Source organism: Chionomys nivalis, chromosome 1 (genome assembly GCF_950005125.1).
Source record: "Chionomys nivalis chromosome 1, mChiNiv1.1, whole genome shotgun sequence".
Taxonomy (NCBI): Eukaryota; Metazoa; Chordata; class Mammalia; order Rodentia; family Cricetidae; genus Chionomys; species Chionomys nivalis.
Window position 1 is genome coordinate 59,872,304 of NC_080086.1, and position 20,894 is coordinate 59,893,197.

The following is a 20,894-nucleotide window of genomic DNA, read 5'->3' on the forward strand; positions in this document are numbered from 1 at the left end:
CCCCCACCCGATCTTTTAAACTCTTTGAGACAGGGCTACTACTGTCAGTCCTCCTGCCTCAGTGTCCCAAGTAGTTGGGATACAGATCTGCTTGACCCAGCTCAGTTTCCATCCCATAGTTAATACCGACTGTTCTAGACTGCTCACAGAAAGAAACCCCGTCTCAGGGCCACACAGTGGAGTCGGCACGCCCACTCTGACCTCGCTGTAGACCTCAGGCACCGCTCCTCTGCTCTCAGGCCCGATTTCCCACGTTTTCATGGGTGCCTCCTTGGCTGAAGCCTAACCGAGCTGAAATCACACAGGCTCAAAGAAATACGTCTGTTTTAGCCCCACCCAAGTCCACTCCGCCCCTGCCGCCATCTTATCCAAGCTGACAAGACAAGCAGCTAGGGTCCACATCTGAGGAGGAGGGGGCAGCAGGAGCGAGCAAGAGTGGGCAGGAGGAGAGGACTTGTAATGGAAAGGGTCAGCTAGCTGACCTTCCGATCTCTCTCTAAGCTCATCACTAGGTTAGGGACCCTGTGATGTCAAACTTCAACATTCTTACAAAAGAAAGGAGACAAAGAGGCTAAATAACCTTTTTGTGCTATTTGATCAATTTTAATAATGTATACATACTATTCTTATAATTAAACTATAGCAAAAAAACTTGAGATGAATTTTTTTCTTTTTCTTTTTTCCGTTTTTTCTTTTTTTTTTTTTGACACAGGATTTCTCTCTGCAGCCCCAGCTGGTGGAACTCCTAATATAGACCAGGCTGGCCTGGAACTCAGATCTTTCTGCCTCTGCCTCCCCACTGCTGGGATTAAAGGCCTGTGCCTGCCACTAGGCACATATGGGTTTGTTTGTCGTTTTTTGAATTGAGAAAACACAGTGGGACCAGGAATGGAATATCAGCTTTAGCCCGAGTCAGGGAGTGGAGTTCTGAAGCCCCTTGTGGCTGTTTCCAGTCTGTGGGCCATCATCCAGTCTTGGGTGACCTTGACCTGTACCCATTGCCTGCTGGGGAACGTCTCCCTCCTTCCAGGGCAAAGACCGGAGACCAACATATCAGCACGATTATGTTAGGTCACAGAGTCACAGTAAAGGCCACTCAGCAGTGGCACAGCTGCCCAGATGCCACCTGGAGGGACTGGCTCCCGGGGCACCTCATGGGGCAAAGGTGGTGAAGAAGATGTACATCTTGACCAGGAAGGTAGTGACAGAGCCCTGCCGCCACAGCTTCATCTCGACATCCAGGGCAAAGTCCCGGGGCTCTAGGACAGACCTCTGCAGTGATACCACACCAGTGTAGGCATTGGGTCTGCTTGTGACGAAGTAGCCCTCCTCATTCCCCTTGGTGATGGTCAGAGAGATGGTGTCCCCAGCAAAGGCAGGAGCAGGGCCAATGCGGAAGATGTGAGCGGGTACCAGTAGGCCAGTCTGGAAATTGAGCTGGTAATACGTGATGCGGGCTGGCGAGGTCTGGCACTCAGCGATATCCTGGCACGTGGTGCGCTCACACTTCCTGTGAGGGGAGGATGCTTGGTCAGTGGCTGAGGATCCTCACTCCCATCCCAGAGATGGGACAGACCCCAGTAGCTGGCTCAGGAACCAGAGGACCAGAGGTCAAATGTGAGCTCTACCCATAGGAGTCCAGATACCACTTTATCCCTCTGGGCCTCAGTTCCCACTAAGAGATGGTTTCCCTGGGCTGGGGGGGGGGGAGGGGGTGGTTGGCAGTGCCCAGCAAGGGTCCCGGCAGGCCTGTCAGCAGCTCTTTTTCATCCATGTTTGCTCCTTCCTTTCTTCCCCTCCCACCACACCCCACTTCCTGATACAACCTAAGTGCTGCCTGCTGGCAGCCACACTCCACCTGTCTCCTCTTGCAGGGATGGGCGTTGTCACTCCCAGGTTAAAGTCGGCTTAAATTCTGAATCTCCCTCACCTGGTGCCTGTACTAAGGAGGCCAGATCCCTGACAGCCCTTGAGAGGCTGAGGGGCGAGGAACTGGGGCCTCAGTCTACAACCTGGTGAGTGCCTGACAGGATGCTACAAATGCAGGTCAGCAGCCAGATGACAGGGTAGGGACAGGACAGCTTGATGGTGTGCTCAGGAGGCCCCCACTGGGGGTTGTCTCATGAAGCTGCACCATGAGGATGCTCTGGGTGCAGGTCCCCAGAACCCCCCGGGAGGTAATGAGTAGATCTATAGCAAGGGGTCAAACGCTGGGGGGGGGGGTTACACAGTAGGTGAGGTACGAGGTGTGTGTGTGTGTGTGTGTGTGTGTGTGTGTGTAGGGAGGTGAGGTTGGGAACTGAAGTTCCCAGAAAATACTATGTCTGTGTTAAAGATTCTATAATGTTGATTAACTGATTAACTTCATAAAACTGCTTCTGGGAGCATGTTATCTGAGGCAACTTTAATTCATGTTCCTGGGCTGTGGTCATTCATACCTGGCTCGATTAAACTTATTGTCTTGGAGGTGACAGCTCTCTATTCTCTTCATAGTGCTTTACAGGAAGGGGCAGGAGGTGGCCATGGCAGGGACCACCTGCCATTGGGCCTGTGGCACAGGGGCCATGAAGGGCGCTGGATCACACCAGAGCTGAAGGCACTCACGTTTCCGAGACACGGACATAGTTTGGTGGGCACTCGAAGCGCAGGCAGCGGAAACCGCCCTGGAGGTTATGGCACGTCTCAGATTCAGAGCAGTTGTGGGTGCCCAGTGCACACTCATCCAGGTCTGGGAGGGGAAAGTAGGGCTGTTAAGAGAGTCCTCATGACGTAGGAACCCGGCCTGAACCACTCCCACCCGGCTGGAGGCCTGGGTCCCAGACACCATGAGGTCTAAGAACGTGGCTCACTGTCCAGCCCCATCTCACCATCACACAGCGTCCCCATCTCACCATCACACAGCGTCAGGGCCCCCTGACCATGCTGGCTTCTCAGGTTCTCAGAACAAAGTTCAAGGTGCCCACTGAACACCAAGTGCCACCACTAACGGGGATGCAACCTGGTGCTGGACTAACTCCCAGGACCCACAGCCACCAACCTGAATGCAGAGCTGCCCACCCCATGCCTAAGTCACTCTTTCCCTCAGGACACACAGGGGCAGGGGGAGCTAGTTCCTCCCCATGCCTAAGGCACTCTTTCCCTCAGGACACACAGGGCCACCGAGCCCCACTGATCTGTTCACTGCACAAGGCCACCCAGGCTTCAAGTCCAAAGCTTCTCTTGAGGGGGATTCAGGGCCCCTCCCACGGCCACCTTGCCTTGCTGTCTTGGCAGGCCCCAAATTTTGTGGTCAGTGGCACTGATTAGAATCATAGCGCAGGGATGCAGCTCGGAAGGAGGGTCAAAGTCGCAGGTCTGGTCCATCCCAGAACTATCTCCTCTGTAGCAAATCTGATAAATTGCTAAAGCTGGGGCTTTCTGTGTCCCCAGTGGTAGAGCCACCTCCCCTATCTCCTGACTCGCACTGTGGTGACAGGGGGCTGTCAACTTGCACTAGACTAGACAGTGCTGACCTCCCTGGGACTCCTTCCCTACGTCCCAGCCTGTGAACCACACACTTTCCTGTTCCAACCTGCCACTAGACAGTGTGATAGAAATTTGAGGGCATCAGTTTGGGTCTCTGAGGCTCATAGACAGTTCCCTGTCTCTTTATACCAGGGCAGGGTACAGGTTCATGGCCAAGCCTGGGAGATTCTATGCTGGCATGAGTGGCTGGAAGCCCATCCTCTTCCTCACCCCAGGTCTGGACACGAGGACTATTGTCCCTAGCACAGCTGTTCTGAGCACATGTGATTAGTGCGGCTCTCCAAGAACGAGGCAGTTTGCAGAGCCTGGTGCATGCACAGAGCTGTCCAAGGCCTGGTGGAATGGAGGCTGTCACTTACCCTTGCAGGACCTCCCATTGGCCATCATAGTGTAGCCCTGCTCTGGGCATGCACACTGGTAGCTCCCGGGCACATTGACACAGCGGAAGGTGCAGAGAATGCCAGCGCCCTGTGCACACTCGTCGATGTCTGCCAGAAAGGGTCAGCTGGTGAGCCTCGGCCAGCCATCCACCAGCACAGCCTGGAATCCCAGGGGCCCGTTTACAAGGGAAGACAATAAAGCTCTAATGGTGCGTGTGAATTGCTCAGAACCACACAGAAGATGGGGGCTAGAACTGGAGTGCACCTCACACAATAATGTGTGTTACTGATGCCAAGGCCTATTCAGGTGCCAGTACGACTTGGGTGATACACTCCTCTTGAGATCAGGGTCATCATCTCACTTTATAGCAGAGGAACCTTAGAGAGACCCAAGGTCCCACAGCAGGAACACTGTGAGCTGGGATATGAACTCAGACCCATACCAGCACACGGGAAAGGGGTCCCCTCTTCACAGAGTCCTTGGGGAAGACAGGTGCCCACCTGTGCAGCTATGCCCATCCTCTGCCAGCTGGTAGCCCTGGCGACAGTAGCACTGATAGGAGCCATAGATGTTGGCACATTCCTGGCTGCAGCGCCGGGCCTCACACTCATTCACATCTGTGGGGATACAGTCTCCATCACGGTGGATCCTCCCAGTCCATATTTTGGGCTGGGCTGGCTCACCAGTATCCTTGTTCTGACAGACATTCCTTTCAGCCACCCATTGGTGAGGGTGGGACCAGGCAAGGAACGCAGCAAGAGCAGGTCCTCTGGCCCCAGGACAAAGTCAAGGCAGAGCCTGGTGCTGTCCTGCTGGGGACACACAACTGCTGGAGCAGATGGCTCTCGAGTCACCTGGGTGCAACACAGGCTAAGAGTTGACACTGCATGAAAGTGGGGGGTGCGGGAGCTGGGATGGGCGAATCAAGAAGTGGGGGGGGGGTGCGGGAGCTGGGATGGGTGAATCAAGAAGTGGGGGGGGTGCGGGAGCTGGGATGGGTGAATCAGGAAGTGGGGGGGTGCGGGAGCTGGGATGGGCGAATCAGGAAGTGGGGGGATGCGGGAGCTGGGATGGGGCGAATCAGGAAGTGGGGGGGGTGCGGGAGCTGCGATGGGCGAATCAGGAAGTGGGGGGGTGCAGGAGCTGGGATGGGCGAATCAGGAAGTGGGGGGTGTGGGAGCTGGGATGGGGCGAATCAGGAAGTGGGGAGGTGCGGGAGCTGGGATGGGGCGAATCAGGAAGTGGGGGGTGTGGGAGCTGGGATGGGGCGAATCAGGAAGTGGGGAGGTGCGGGAGTTGGGATGGGGCGAATCAGGAAGTGGGGGGTGTGGGAGCTGGGATGGGGCGAATCAGGAAGTGGGGAGGTGCGGGAGCTGGGATGGGCGAATCAGGAAGGTTAGTTCATGACTTCCTCAGAGCGTCTGCCCTTGAACATTTCAGAATAGACTGTGCCAAGCCCACATTGGACTTGGGGAGACAGCCATAAGCAAGGCAGACAAAATCTGGGAAAGCTAGCTCACTTGGACAGAGAAGAGGGGAGGAGAAAGAGTGGTAAAAACGAGACAGTTAGCATGCCTAAGTATGTCAAGTGGCAAGGGGAAAACATCAGAGAAATGGGAAGGGGTGCCTCACAGTGTTCCTGTGGTGGGCTGCAGCCTTATATAAAGTGGTCAGGGAGGATGTGATCAGTGGAACAGGGCCATGTGACCATCTGGGAAAGGGGTTCTCCAGGTAGAGGGCTCAGCATGTGCAAAGCCCCCGAAGTGGGAGTTGCTGGGTGTTTTTTAAGGAACATCAAGGAGGCAAAGGTGGACAGGGCAGAGGGAATGTAAAAGAGGGCAAGCCATGCCTGACGGTGTCTAACTCCTGAGATCCATGCCATTCACAAAGACATGTATCAATGTGTGGTTTTGTGCACCCTGCTGGACTAAGCTTCTGGGCAGCAGAATCCATGCTCAGTTCTCCTCCACATCTCCAGCACGCAGCAGTGGGAGCACAGAGGCAAATGTAGGAGCTGTGCCTAGGCAGAATGCTGAGACAGAGGCCCTGCCCGCCCCAAGCTGCTCACACCCAACCTGGATGCCACCAGTGTCCTACCACAGCTAAGCCCAGAGGACTGGGAGTCCCCTCAAAGTCTCAGCAGATCTGTCTCATGTGGAAGAGAGTGAGGGAGACAGTGCTAAGAAAATGGGGCCAGAGATGCCAGGACCCAGCTTCTCACTGAGCTGCCTCATGACTTCCTTTCCCAGCAGACCGAGCCAGCTGCACTAGGGGCATTTGTGGGGACAGTGTGCCATCATTTCCCCAGCTACAGGCCCATCACACTTGAGAAGACTTGAACCACAACCATAGTCTGTGCCCACACTTGGTTTAGGTCAGTGTGTACCCCAAGGCTTATGCCACCAGCAATGTGCAAGTAGCAGCTAATTTTACATTCATACTGAAATTCCTGAAAAGCCAGAAAAAATAGACTCTCCTGGACCTTATGGATTGATGACTTTATCCCTGGGAACCATGTGGCCATTGCTTCCTCACCTGAGCTCTCACGGCTGCCTTGTGGCATCTTGGCAGCAAACTCCCTGTGATCACAGTAGGGGCAGAGCCTGTCTGTCCAAGTGGGATCTAGTGCCTGCGGTCAGAGGTCAGGGGTCAGAAGTCAGGGTGGGAAGTACCTTCACAATGCTTGCCATCTGCGGCCAAAATGAAGCCAGCAGCACAGGAGCAGCGGTAGGAGCCCGGTGTGTTCTCGCAAGTGTGCTGGCACAGGCGGCCCGGTGAGATCCAGCATTCGTTCACATCTGCAGGGGAGACAATGAGCTGCAGGCACAGAGTGGGCAACCGCAACGGAAGTGGTCCAGAAATAGAGGTACCCAGGGTAAAGGGTGAGAGGCAAGGAGGACAAGAGGGTTAGAGCACGGAGGAAGGGGTGGCTTGAAGGCTGATATCCAGAAGGTCCACGGGTCCCAGACCCCAGCATCCCTTACCGATGCAGGTCCTGCCGAATGCATTCCTCTGGAAGCCGGGCTTGCAGTCACAGCGGTAGGATCCAGGGAGGTTGTGGCACAGCTGGCCCTCACCACAGCGGTGCACACCTGTTTCACACTCATTCACATCTGTGGGGCAGGCAAGCAAGGCACCCCGAGGTTTGGATGGCTCCTCTACAGGGCCTCTTGGGCAGAGAGCTAGATGGGGAGGCTGCGTGGATTCAGGGAGGCTCCAACCTTACCCACACACTCAGAGCCATCCTCATTGGCATGGTAACCACGCCCGCAGACCAGTGGGTTCCTCTGACATGTGTAGGAACCCACTGTGTTGATGCAGCTGAATCCCGGGCGGCAGGGCTCCAGCAACGATGTGCATTCATTGATATCTGTAAAAGGGACAGGGTGCTGGAGAGCCTGTTTCACCCCCTCCTATGCTCGTCTGACCAGCTCTGGACCTTCAGTCTAGACCATCCCACCCCTGAACCCTGGTATATGAGAGTCCCACCTCCAGAAGCCAGAGCCACTAGGCTGACTACATCTGTCCACATCTGTCCAGTGGAACAGCTAAAGCAAGGAGAAGGCAGATTTCTCAGGGTGACTGGAACGACAGGCCCCTGCTCTTGCTTTCCAAACAGTGCCTCCAGCACTGATAATACAGCGGCCTGCCAGCTGCTCCCCAACTCTGCGGCGCTTTCTCTCTCTCTCTCTCTGTCTCTCTCTCTCTCTCTCTCTCTCTCTCTCACACACACACACACACACACACAGACACACACACACAGACACACACACACAAAGAGAGAGAAGGGGGAGGGAGGGAGGAGGAGGGAAAGGGGGGGAGAGAGCGCTCCATTACCTGCCACACACTGTCCCTAATGTTTCTAGTGCTAGCTTACTTCATTCCTCAGGCCATTGGCCAGTGTTATCTCAAGGAGACCCTCCTGGCTGGTTATGGGTTGTTAATTATTAATCAGAGTACACGTGAATTACTGATGTTCTTATGAACATGACTGTCTATTTGGTCTCCTCCCCACAAAACAGTTCAGCCTATGTTATGGCTGTCCTACCTAGAACCCTGGAACATAGGAGGCACTCAGAAACCATTGAGGAGCTGTGTGGATATGTAAGATCCTCCCCCTCCAGGGCCTGCAGGGTCCCAAGGATCCCATGTGCCCTGGGACATGGTGCTGAGAGACACTAAAGTCAACACTTGGGCAGAAAGGGATCCAGCAATGAGACTATCTGGGGAAACCCCAGAATCTCGATGAAGCTTCAGACAGGCAGAACCCCCCTCTGCCATTTGGGGTCTCCTTGTGATTAGCCACTGTTGTCACATGGACTGCCTGTCACCTGACCAGTCCTGCCTCCTGCACACTGCCAGCCATTGCCTCTCTCATCGTCCCTTCTGCTGTCTGTGTTCTGACAGGAGCCAGGTCAGCAGCTCTGGGGACGTGGCCTGTCCTGGCTGTTTGGAGAAGTGAGTGACATATCTCAGACCTTCTCAGGACAATGTGTGACAGTGTGACCAGCATCTGTCACACTGGATGTCCCTACCCTAAGCACAGCATGGAGTTGATCTAGAAGAGCTCAGCTTCACTGAGCTTTGACAGTAAAGGTTCCTGTGGGTTTCACTACAGTCGGGAACCCTGTGGCATTGCACCATAGACCGTTCTTCCTGTCATGCCTGGGTCAAAAACACATGATCTGCATTTGTCCAGTGTGGTCCAACAAGATGGTAAACTGAGGCCTTGAGAGGAAGAGCTCCAAGGCAAGCAGAGAAGCTACCATTTTGCATATGTCCTAACCACCCACACTCAAAGGATGAAGACATGGAGGCTTGGAGAAGGGGGCAGTCACTTAGAATCACCAGGCCTTCAAAGCTCTCAGGACCCCAGGAACGACAGCCCACAGCCCACTTACCCACGCAGTTGCCCTCAGGGTCCTGCAAGAAGCCATCCATGCAGCGCTGCCGGGCCTGGCAGTAGAAGGAGCCTTTGGTGTTCTGGCATGAGAAGCCTGGCTTGCAGTTGTGTGTGCCTGTCACACACTCATCCACATCTGTCATACAGAGGTCGGGCATCAGGGGTGGGATGCAGGTGCACCCCATCCTCATATCCAGCAACCCTGCCACATGTCCCATCTTCACGCCACTGTAACCTCAGCAGTCACAGAGGTCTGCATCCCGGCAAAGCTGCAGAGCCGAGTCACCAGGGAGGTTCATGTCCCAGGAGTAAAAATGTCATAACCACATGCCCTGAGCTCCTCCATGATCCCGAGCTTCTCCATGCCCTGAGCTCCTCCATGGTCCCAAGCTTCTCCATGCCCCAAAGCTTTTCCATTTCCCGAGTTTCTCCATGCCCCAAGGTCCTCCATGGTCCTGAGCTTCTCCATGCCCTCGAGCTCCTCCATGGCCCCAAGCTTTTCCATTCCCCAACGCTTCTCCATGCCCTGAGCTCCTCCATGGTCCTGAGCTTTTCTATGTCCCAAAGCTTCTCCATGCCCCAAAACTTCTCCATGGTCCCTAGCCTCTCCATGCCCCAAAGCTTTTCCATGGGTCCCTAGCTTCTCCATGCCCCAAAGCTTTTCCATGGGTCCTTAGTTTCTCCATGCACCAAAGCTTCTCCACATCTAAAGCTTCTTCATGCCCCGAGTTCCTCCATGCCCCAAGTTCCTCCATGGTCCCCAATACTATGCAAAGCACATGAGGTGATTTATGTCATCCTCACAGCAACACAAGATGTAGATCCTGTGACTAGCTCATCTTCCTGCGGGGGAAACTGAGGCACAGGCAAGGTTCCATTGCTATAGAATGTTAGGCACAGACAGAAAAATACGTGAGAGGAGCATAGGGGCTCAAAGCGGGGGCCTTGCTACGATCCTTCCTCCATATCAGAAGCCGCTATGCTTGCTGTTCCATAGGCTAAAAACACCCTTCCAGGTAAGTGACCATCGCCTGGATCTCAACTGCATTCTTATTTTTATGGGGTCTTTATAGATCTGCACTAAAGACACACCTTTCCACCTCCCATGGCCATTCTGCCACCTCTATAGTCCCCTTTTCCCCTACCAGAAGGTCACAGAAAGGTCACCTCACATCAGTGCTTCTGGTACCCAGAGCCCCATCTGGCATTAAAAGAAGTTTGAGAAATATTTAAGATGCTTAAAAAAATCTCTCCTTTTATAAAGCTAGAATTTCCCAGTGAAAGGAACATGAGCAGTCTTCTGTGGGGTCCCTTTCCACGTGCAAACACAGAAACTGAGGCACAGCGAGGGGGAAAGACTGGCATAGAGGCCAGCAGGTGGTAGGAAGGCCAGGGACAGATGACAGGGAAGGCAAATGCAGGAATGTGGGGGTAGGGACATCCCTGGGGTATAGTCAGCCTGGGGTACACATGTGAGGCTGGGCCTCGGCGCTTTCTCACCCGTGCACTCGCCATCTGTGAGCTCGTAGCCTGGCTCACAGGTGAGAGACTTATAGCACTGGAAGGAGCCCGGCGTGTTCACACAGTGCTCGTCCCGGGTGCACGTGTGCAGGTCCGTCACACACTCGTTGATGTCTGTGTGGAGATCAAAGCAGCTGTCATGGCCAGCAGGGGCTCCAGGTACACAGGCCTAGCACAACCAGGTACCAGGAGGCAGAAAACCCCAGGCTCTGACCTCAGGTACTCACCATGCAGGGAGAAGCACGTGGCTGATATCCCTCATCCAAGTATCCCTTTCATTCAACAGAGATTTATCACACCCTCTACATGCCAAGCAGGGCTCTTGGCAAGAGGGATGGGTGAGTGAGCGAGACAGAAACACCTGCCCTTGGAGTAGCCGCTTGGAGATGCTGGCATATGCAATGAGGTTGCTCAAGAAGGCTATGGGGACCACAGCAGGAGGAGGGCGGGCTGAGGCGTAGACAGGGCAAGCAAGTTTAAGGTAGGGACGAGGAACACTGTCAGAAGGACGCGTCTGAGCAAGAATGTGAAGAGGTGATAGCAGGAGCCACTCTGACAGTCCAGGCAGAAGGAACAGTTATATGACAGCCCAGGTGAGTTCAGGACCAGCCCAGAGGCAGGAGTGGCTGTAGAGGAGAGAAGAAAATGTGAACAGATGAAGTTAGGACAAGCAGAGGATGGGAGCCATAGAGGGCTCCTGGTATAGGAGTGAGGGCATCCTGGCTGGAGCTGAAGAGTTTAGGAGGAAATATAATTTATCCCTAGAGGGATGGTGGCTGGTACCACTGGGTGTGGGAGAGGGCAGGAGCCAACAAGACCCACTGATAGGCAGAGAACCAGGAAGTCAGTCAAGCTTTGGGGTCGAGCAGCTAGGTAGATGCCAGCACCTGGGAAAAGGCAGCCGGCTAGAGCAGGTGTGCAGAGGAAGGTCCCAGAATTCTCCCGGGCTAGAGACTGACCTCTGGGCTCACTGAAGGAGCTGAGGGGAGTGGTCTGGTGGCTGAGGTCACTTTAGGGAATGGGTACATGAGGAAGAGGCCACGGATGGACATAGGAATATTATAGGAATGAGCAGCTGGGAGGAGGGAACAAAGAACTGACACAAAAGGAAACAGAAGTCACCAACCTAAAATTGCCTCCAGGCCAAGGCTAAGGTCCCATGGAGGCTCTGCCCAGCCCTGCTTCTCCTGCCTGTACCTGGGAGGTAGTGGCACTAGGCACAGTCTAATTGCTCAGTGCCACACTGGCCAGTGCTCATTCTGTGCCATGTTCCTGGGGCCACACAATGGGTCAGTACAGCCCCTGACCTTCACGAGTGGCCAGTCAAATGGCTGGATCATGGCAGGCAGGGGAAGACACAGATGAAGACATGTGAGGTGCCCAGGGCTCAGCTCAGAGGACTGCCTGCCCAGGACCAATGCCAGCTGCTTCTCGGGGTGCTAACGTTTGAGCTGAATCTATGAGGATAACTAGGGGACCAGGTAGGAAAGTGGGGGAGGGAAAGAGGCCCTTCCAGGCAGAGATGGCATGGCCAGGAATAGGGACAGGGAATTGACAGTTCTGATCAGTCACCACAAAGACTTCTGACTTAGAGCTGGACTGGCCCAGGGAAGCAGACACCCAGGACCCCAGAAGTTTCCCACAGCTGGGAGGCCTCATTATTGAATGACAACTACCACTCAGAGGATCACAGAGGTCAGAAAGTTACAAGAACTGACGAGACTTCTTGTGATACAGGGTGGCCATTTCACAGATGGGAACTCTCTCCCCAAAGGGATGCCACTGGACTGAGTTATGCAGTAAGCAAGGATGAAGTCAGGGCACGTGGTCTACCACTTGCTTCCCGCTGCAGGGGGGCCCCAGAGCCGAGGTTGCACCATCTCAGCTCCCACTGTCCAGTCCAGCTGGGAACTTTCATAAGAGTAAAGCACGGGGGTTGGGGGGGGGGTGTGTAGCAGAGGCCACGCCCAGTCCCGTCCCCAGTTTCCAAGCCTCAGTGGCTTAGGAACCCTGCCAGAGCTCCACGCAGGAACTAATGCATCTGACCTCCATGGTGACCTTCAGAGGCAGACACCATCATATATCTCTTTCTTAGGGGGAAACTAAGGCTCAGAGGGGTTAGTGGATGTCAGCAAAGCCACACTTCATCTCAGCATGATCCTGTCCCTCCCCTGTCTGGGTTACTGTACCACAGTGGAGCAACTGGGGAACCCCCAAGCCATATTTGCATGGAGCAGGAGAGAGGGCTGACAGTTTTTGCAGAACACAGAGGGAAGAAATAGAGCTTGCTCATAAATCTTGCTGAATGGAATGTAACTTGGCTTCCTTATCCTCGGGCCCATCTTCCAGCTGCTAAGGACCCTGCAAGCACAGGTCTTAGCTGCTGAGCCAGGGAGTGGCAGATGGGAGGATATCCTATGAAGGGGCTCACATGCCCCCCCAACAGGCACACACAGACCCAGCCCACCCAGGAGGAGCTGCCACCACTGGCAAGCACGTCAGAGGGTCATGTTGTACCACGGCTGCAGCCAGGCAAACATGTTGGCCAGCTCTGCTGCCCAGCAGCACAGAGGAGTAAGAGGATATGTCCAGGCTGGACATGGTCCCCAAGCACAGACAAGACAGACAGGACTCCGGCCGCAAGCCCTGAGCACTCTGCCCAGTTCGCACCACCACACCTTTGTCTCAGCTGCCTCCTTGCTGCTCTGGGCCTGTCCTCTTCTCCAAGTCCCGCCCATTCTTGGAAACAGGGGTAGATTCCTCCTCCCCTGGGTGCCACTGGCAAGAATGACATCTCCTGTTGCTTGTGTCCCTCTCATAACACTGGCCAGGCTTCCTGACTTCCCCACTATTGCTGAGATGCCCAAGTCCAGTGAGAATACCAGATGACCCAGACACAAGACAGCATGGAGCCCATCCTTGCCCACAGAACACCAGAGTCCAAGCTTACATAGGTATAGGGAGACAAGAGGCCCAGGCATGTGTGGGCTGACACACGACCCACATTCTCCATGTCTACTGAGGGAAGACTCAGAGTAGAAAGTGCCATCTGTGTGGCTCAGGGCCACATGGCAAACGGATGCTGACCTGGGTCATCTGGACCCAGTACAATTCACTCGCCTTTGGGAGACTCCAGATAAATCTGTAGGCAATCTAAGTGTCTGAGGTGACAGGCTCCGTGACCCAGGCTGTGTGCATACTGCATATGTCCCACAATCCTCCTGGAGTCAACAACTTCCAATAGCTGAGAGAAGACAAGGTCTGGAGCCACTAGGGTCCTGCTTCCAGCCTAGGCCTCCCCACCTCCACACTGCTGCACAATCCTGCTGCCCACATCTGGCCTCTCTGTCCCTGACACACCAGGGAGCTATCCCATTCATTTTCTGAGTCACAGGCATATCTGGGAACATAGCCACTGAGAACAAGCGGGACAAGACACTGGGACACAAGGGTGTGACACAGAGCGCAGCAGGCCGCTGTGTGGGAGCTCACATGCAAAGGACGGGTCCTTTAGCATGTGGCACAGTGTGGTGGACTGGCGTGGAGCAGAGCAGACAGCCGTGGCACGAGCGGCAGGCAGGGGCTCCAGCTTACCCACACACTTCCTATGTGCGTTGAGGATATAGCCCTCTGCACAGAGCACTGTGTGGTTGACACAGTAGAAGGATCCCAGGGTGTTCACACAGAACTGTTGCCAGCTACAATCGTGAGTGCCCATCAGGCACTCGTCTTGGTCTAATGACAGCCACGGAAGGAAAAACAGAGGCTGTTAGAGACGCACGGCTTCCAGGGGCATCCGAGGACAGAGAGAGAAAACCAAAACAAAACCCTCAAAAACCCTATGTGTGCCTGTCAGTATGAAGGCTGAACCTTAGACCCAAGTTGAGTTTGTAAAACTCAAAGATGGTAGAGAGCTGACTCCTGCTGCCTAGTAAGAGCAGATGGAGTAAGACTCAGGAGAGGGCAAGCAACCGCCCACACCACAGGCAGCAAGCTGCCCCAACCTACTCTCTGTAACGCCTGAGTCTGCAGCCGCCAAGGAATTACCAGCAGAAGAGTCTGCAAGTTCAAGGGCTTTGGGGTCCAGGCCGGCAGCATTCACAGAAGGAGGTGTGGGGCCTCCTGAGGCTGCCAGGCTAGGCAGGTTTATGAAGTTTCATTACAAACCCAAATCTGAAAATGTTTTTAAAGTTCTCAGGCTGTCTCAGCAGAGAATTCCATGACTGTTCCTGAGAACAGATCGGGGCAGGCCTTCTCCTGTGTGGGTGCTACACAAGCCCTCACAGATGCTCTTTTGTAACCTCTGACTTCTACCCCTCAGCCCTTCTGCTGGAGAGCTTCTGGGGAGAAGGGGTGTATGGGAGAAAAGTGAACACCGGCTAAGCTACATGGCCGGCAGAGGCAGTATACTGGGCACCCCGGTCCCAGGTCTCTGGTGGGGATCAGATCTGAAGACTTCTGAACCAAGACACCCTTCTCAGTCCCCAGAGCCCTGGGGAGAATCAGAGCCCACAGAAAGGTTGGTCAGTTGCCACCATGCTGCACACCTTAGCTACCTTCTCTAGACTAACAGGACATCACTCATATACAAACTGAGTCCCCAGAATGATTGGACGTGAGATCTGAGTTTCAGAGAGGAATGGGAGCATCCTCTTGGACAGACCTGGTCATCATATGCAGACACTCAGACCATGTCTTCTGAGCCTTCTGCCTCTGTGCAGATGGGAGGGGGTAAGATCCTGGGACCGCTTAAGCTAGTTCAGACAAAACTCACCGAGGAAGCCAACCAGCCAGTGTCAGAACTTCTGCTCCCACTGTACACTGTGAGTTCTAGTACACAGCGACCCAGCTGAGACAGGACCTCACCTATGCTGCCCACTGGGGTAAAGGGGGTGGACTTTGTGACCATCACTCTTCATGTGCTTGTGAATGCCAGAGGAGGCTGTCACCATTGCCAACTCTCCCTCCATGACTGAAGTTCTTCCCACTTCATGTGTGAAGGGTGTGTTGTGTGTGTTGGGGGGTGAGGGTGGATGCTGCCCCTGACACACTGACACATCACTCCCTTCTCTTTCTCCACCTCGGGCTTGAGCATGGATGAACTCAGATCAGTACGCAAGCTCAGCCACAGACCAGACCAGCCCTCAGGGAGCAGTGAGTTGAGTATGGCCCACGTCTGGGTTAGTATGGCCATGGGTCCTGGTTAGAACACATGTTCTGAGCTTTCCCAGACACCCTAATCAGGACGTCTGGGGAGCCTGTAGAGTTCCCAGGAATCTGTATCCAGCGGGCCTCCAGGTGACACGGGTCAAGTTCAGTTCTGAGAAGCATCCTCTAAGAAGCAGCAGAGTGACCAGACAGGAGCTGGGACATTGGACCTCTCCAGCACCCTGGGAGGCCCATACCAGGGGCTCAGTGATACCAGAGGGAACCTTCTACACTGCTCTGCTGAATCTCATGATCAGTGTGCGTTTGATGTCATGGTCACACCTTTCCTAAGCCCTCACCACAGGACAACCTGACCTGCAAAGGTTAGAGGGTGATCCCGAGGTACTCACCTTCACAGGACACGCCATCCGCCATGATGGCATAGCCAGGGAAGCAGGAGCACATGGCTGTGCCTCCGACAACACGGCACACCTGCCGGCAGGGCCCATTGTCTGAGGGAAGATTCCTGTAGTCAGAATACATAGGCCTTGGCCCTGACCACACTGCTTATCCCCCCACTCTGATATGGGTTGAGGTCTCCACTTCAGGCCCAGGAAGGCAGAGATGTAAAAAGATGAGAACCCCATGCCTGTGGCTCTTCACAGGGACCCCAGGAAGTGGCTACAGTCCCAGGTGGCACTGGGAACAGCACTTTGGGTTTCTCCGACATTCCACTCAGAGGCCAAGCCTTTCCTCGAGTGCCAGGGAGGGCAGTGAGGAACAAAAGGCTGAAGGCAGGAAGGGAAGACTTCCCAGAATTCCCGAATGATGACTTGGCTTTCCAGAAATGAGACCAAGCAGGTGACTCACTTGTCCAGGGTCAGAGACCCAGAATCCCCTGATGTCTCCTTCTCCTCCTCTCCCTCCTCCTCCTCAGTCATCACCAGACAGGTCCTACCCTTCTACAAAGCAGAGGCATCTAATGGCCTGGACCAGCTTGCATACACCATACCCAGAGCCCACCACACCACACAGCCCAGACTTCTACAGCTCAGGCCCTCCCGGCCCTCCCTGTAGAGAGCACATCCCTCCACTCACCTTTGCAGGTGTTAGGCTGTGGCACAGGCAGTGGGATGGTGTTGGGAGACACTTGGGCAGACTCAGGCCTTGGTGCAGACTCCCGCACAGTGTCCAACTGAGGGGCGCCTCTATCTGTTATGAGCGGAGCATACAGCAGGGGGCAGGCTTACATCTTCTGTCTGGCCTTGGACACTCAAAAGTAACCACACCAGGCACTGACGGATGACCTCACTGACCACTCCCCTTGTCCATTCATAGAGGAGGAAACTAAGGCTCTGGGTACAAACACACACCTTGGGCAAGAGCTATCTCAGTTACTGGGAGAAGGCAAAAGAGGGAAAGAAGCAGCAGGTATCTAGACTAAAAAGCAGTTCCACCCCCATACAGTCAACAGGAAGAAAGGCACGGTGCTAGGGACACAACCAGCACCTGGAGAGGGTCTCTGAAGCCCAAGTCCAGCTTCAGGCAGTCTTCAGAGTCCCCAGAGCTAGGAGCCTCCTCTGGTTTCTGCCAGCATCAACCCAGAGCCAGGAGGAAGAGAGTCTAGCAAGGCCACCCCGCCACTGGCAGGACAAGCCTGTGCCTGGACTGCCTACAGCTCACCTGGGCGGCAGGTGCGGCCGTCGCCCTGCAGCTCGAATCCAGGAAAGCAGGCACAGCGATAGGAGCCCACGGTGTTGATGCACAGATGCTGGCAAAGCTCCCCAGGGAGCAGCAAGCACTCGTCCTGGTCATCTCCTGGCAGGCTATTGGGAAGTTCTGCTTCTGTGCCCAGTGACAGGGCCTCCCGGCTTGCCATCTCTGCCTCTGAAACTGGGGTGGTTGGTCAGCACTTGGAACATAGCCAACTTGACCAATGGGTGGCTGAGCCCACAGGATCCAGGAAAGCAACAGAGGCTCAATGGATGGTAATGATGGAGAAGTGAAGGAGGGGAGAGGGACGGAGGGACAGAGGAGGGATGGAGGAGGGATGGGATGGATGGGGGATGGAGGGATAGATGGAGGGATGGAGGGATGGTGGATGGATGAATGAACAATAGTGAACCCCTGTAATGGGTCTGAGTCTTCATCATCTGGGTCCCTTCAACAGGACAGACCATGCCTAATTGAGGCTCTTGCTAAAGTGCTGAACTGAAGTCATAGAGTGCTGACCTAGGTTGAGACAAATCAGGCTATAACGTCAGCACTAGGCTCTTTTTGTCCCCCAGGTCCTGGGACCCACAGCCTTCTCTGCAGAGGGTAGTAGTGAGAGAAAGGCGGCTGTTGCTGGGCTGCTCTGCACTGGCCTGATACCTCAGCCCTTGCCATCAGCCTCGGGTATCAAGAGAACAGGATGACAGCATGAAGCTGTATTTCATAGGACATGTCATAGGCACGGTGTCTGCACTGAGCTCCATCCTGAGAAGCCCTGGCCTGATGCCCACAGCTGTCCTAGGGACCTGGAACAGTGACCAGAGGTAGACCAAGGCCCAGGGGTCCCTGAGCACACCAGCATGTACCTCCATGGACCAGGCCCTGCTCATTGCCATCTGCGTGCCTTTTCTGACCATTCTCCCAGCAGAGAAGGGAGAGGATATGCCTGAGGCCATTTCTAACAGGACTTGAAGCAGAACAGTCTGCTCCCTACCACCAGCATCTTCCAGAGCCAAGAAGACTCCAGAAGCTCCTCACTGGAAGAGACACGATGTTGTGGGTGGTTATGTTGAGGATGGATGGACCCTGGACAGCAGTGTTGTCTATCTGGTTCCCTGTGCACTGTCCTCTGAGTCTGGGTCTCCTCCTGACCTCTACCTTGAAACACTCTTTGGATATAGCTTGTTCTTCGTAAGTTATTTTTTCAACCAGCACCTCAGCTAAGCTGGCAGATGGCTGGGTAAGTGGATGGATGGGCAAATAGAGGGACAGATGAAAGGAAAGATGGATGAGCGGGTGGGTGTGTGGGTGGGCAGGTGAAAGAACAGGTGAATGAGTGAGTTGGGGAGGTAGATCATGGATAGATTTGGGGACTAATGAGGAAGTGGAACAATGAATGGATAGACAGAGAATTAGGTGGATAAGAAAGATGGATGGATGTGGATGGATGATAGGATGGATGGGTGGGTGGATGGGTGGGTGGGTGGGTGGGTGGGTGGGTGGATGGGTGGATGGGTGGGTGGGTGGATGGATGGGTGGATGGATGGGTGGGTGGGTGGGTGGGTGGGTGGATGGATGGATGGATGGATGGATGGATGGATGGATGGATGGGTGGGTGGATGGATGGATGGATGGGTGGGTGGATGGATGGGTGGATGGATGGGTGGGTGGGTGGGTGGGAGGATGGATGGGTGGGTGGGTGGGAGGATGGATGGGTGGGTGGGTGGGAGGATGGATGGATGGGTGGGTGGGTGGATGACAGATAAATGATAGACTGATGCACAGATGACCAGATGGAGAAATAGATAAGCAGACCTGAATGGTGCAATGGGGGAAACAGTGGAAGGATGTGGATATGGCCAGAGCAGCCAAGGTTGATGGTCATTGGTGATTGGTACAGAGAACTGTGTGGGACTGCCATGCCAGCACCAACAGGGTAAGAGTCTAGTCAATAGTCACAGAACCTCTGTAGAGCTCAAACCACATACAACAATGGACCAGGGTCCCCACTGCAGTCTGAGGCCACCCAGCCCAACCAATCTAAGAGCCCTAACCATCCTCCTCTAACTACCTCCACCTGGGAGAGTATCACCCACCTCTCCGTGGGGCAGCCTCAGGCTCTGGTGGCCGGCGGACCTCAGGCACTATGAGGGGTTCTTCGCCTTCACAGCAGGAGAGCATGACATGGTTGCAGGGATAGCCCAGGTTGGGGTTGGATTCGCACGACTGGCCCTCAGCCCGCACACGGAGTCCCAGGCCACAGCAGTCACAGCATTGCTGAGGAAGACAGAGCATCAGTACCTCAGAGCCTGCCTGACTTCCCACGGTCTGCTTGCCTGTGACTCACTCAGGGTCCGTGGGCATAGCCTGGGGCAGGCTCTGGGGTGAATTAACATTGTCTAGTTCCTCTGTCTGTCTGTATGCTCTCCCAGGCTGGAAGGTGGCCTACATCCCAAGTCTGGAGAAGGTTAGGACTAATGTTAATTTTCTTTAATGGATGAAAAGATGTCCCTTTGGAAAGAACTACAAATGAAGCCCAGCCCTACTCACCACGCCCCACCCTTAGAAGCAGACCTGGATCCTGTCAGCTCAGCAAAGACAGCATTTCTCAAGGGCCCTTGTAATCCCATTGACTTCATAAAGTGCTCAGGACAGGGTCTACTTGGGAGTGTACCCATCTTGCTCTCCCTGGTGCTCCTCCTCACAGCGTATATGTGACCGATCTCCTGGTGTCATGTCAGGTCGCGAAGGATCTAATATCTCGACAATGACAATTCAACAAAAAGACAGCGGTTGTATCCCTAAGGATATGCAGACCCGCCCAGTGAAGACTGCCAACTGCCACAGGGAAACCAGATTTACATTGTCAAACTGTGGCAGTAGGCTGGGTGTGGCAACAGCACCAGCTGGCCAGCCTCCCTGGTACCCAGCCTGTGGCTGGACAGCTCAGCATCTCAGAGTGAGCTCCAGCTTGGGGTGACCAATCACTTGCTTTGGTCACAGGGTAAAGGTGATCATGTGCCCATTTTGAACCTAGGCTTCTAAAGGTCTTGCATGCCATGACAGTGTGAGTTCGGAGTATGCCTACTCCAGGGTCCAGGGCCGGTCTAGTGGCAGGTGTTAGGTCACTGAGGACATGTCCTTGAAGGAGAATGGAGGACACAGGTCTCTTCCATGTGAGCAACTGATTCTACCATGCACATCATACCATGCTGCCATCTCACCAGAGACAGCAGGGCCAAGCAAACTGAACCAAAACCTTTCACTCTCTCATAAGGGGGTGATCTCGGGCATGTCACGCTGCGGGAGGCTGAGCAACACATACTGTCCATCTCTTTCTGAACCAGGCCCAGGCAGCCCTTTGTGGGAGAGAAGGTTCCATTCCCGGAACAGAGACAGCTTAGCTGTGGGTCACCTGCATCACCTGGCTCCAGAGCAGCCAGCCTGTGATAGCCACACAGGCCCAGCTGAACATTTGCTGATGCCAAGCCAGTCACAAGCACAGCTGTGATGAGTGATACCCCAGTCCTTCATCTGATGCCGCAATACCCACTGCTGGAGACCACAAGTCCCAGGTGCTGGTACTGGGCCTTGCACACCCCAGGAGGGGTAATTCCTTGCCCCTGTTTTGTGCATGTGGAAACTCAGGCTGACAGAAGGGAAACTGACCTGGATTAAAGGTAACCGCAGAAGCCGGACTCGA

General features: G+C 54.6%; 1 protein-coding gene across 2 annotated transcripts in view; it reads right to left on the reverse strand.

Moving 5' to 3' along the window:
• Positions 1 to 597: 597 nt before the first annotated feature.
• The window catches only part of Fbln2 (fibulin 2), a 63,290-nt gene continuing 42,993 nt past the window's right edge, over positions 598 to 20,894 (reverse strand). Inside the window, exons 5-18 of one of the 2 annotated variants that reach the window (XM_057770033.1) lie at positions 19,288 to 19,468; positions 17,162 to 17,371; positions 16,577 to 16,690; positions 15,889 to 15,990; positions 13,925 to 14,065; positions 10,310 to 10,444; positions 8,808 to 8,945; positions 7,133 to 7,276; positions 6,891 to 7,019; positions 6,579 to 6,704; positions 4,407 to 4,523; positions 3,885 to 4,013; positions 2,605 to 2,728; positions 598 to 1,510 (exon numbers count right to left, since the gene is read on the reverse strand). In XM_057770033.1, coding sequence (XP_057626016.1) covers positions 1,153 to 1,510; positions 2,605 to 2,728; positions 3,885 to 4,013; positions 4,407 to 4,523; positions 6,579 to 6,704; positions 6,891 to 7,019; positions 7,133 to 7,276; positions 8,808 to 8,945; positions 10,310 to 10,444; positions 13,925 to 14,065; positions 15,889 to 15,990; positions 16,577 to 16,690; positions 17,162 to 17,371; positions 19,288 to 19,468 — 2,148 coding nt within the window. In that variant the 3' untranslated portion in view covers positions 598 to 1,152. The remainder of the gene's footprint in view (positions 1,511 to 2,604; positions 2,729 to 3,884; positions 4,014 to 4,406; positions 4,524 to 6,578; positions 6,705 to 6,890; positions 7,020 to 7,132; positions 7,277 to 8,807; positions 8,946 to 10,309; positions 10,445 to 13,924; positions 14,066 to 15,888; positions 15,991 to 16,576; positions 16,691 to 17,161; positions 17,372 to 19,287; positions 19,469 to 20,894) is intronic. The other variant, XM_057770042.1, reaches the window with a different exon arrangement.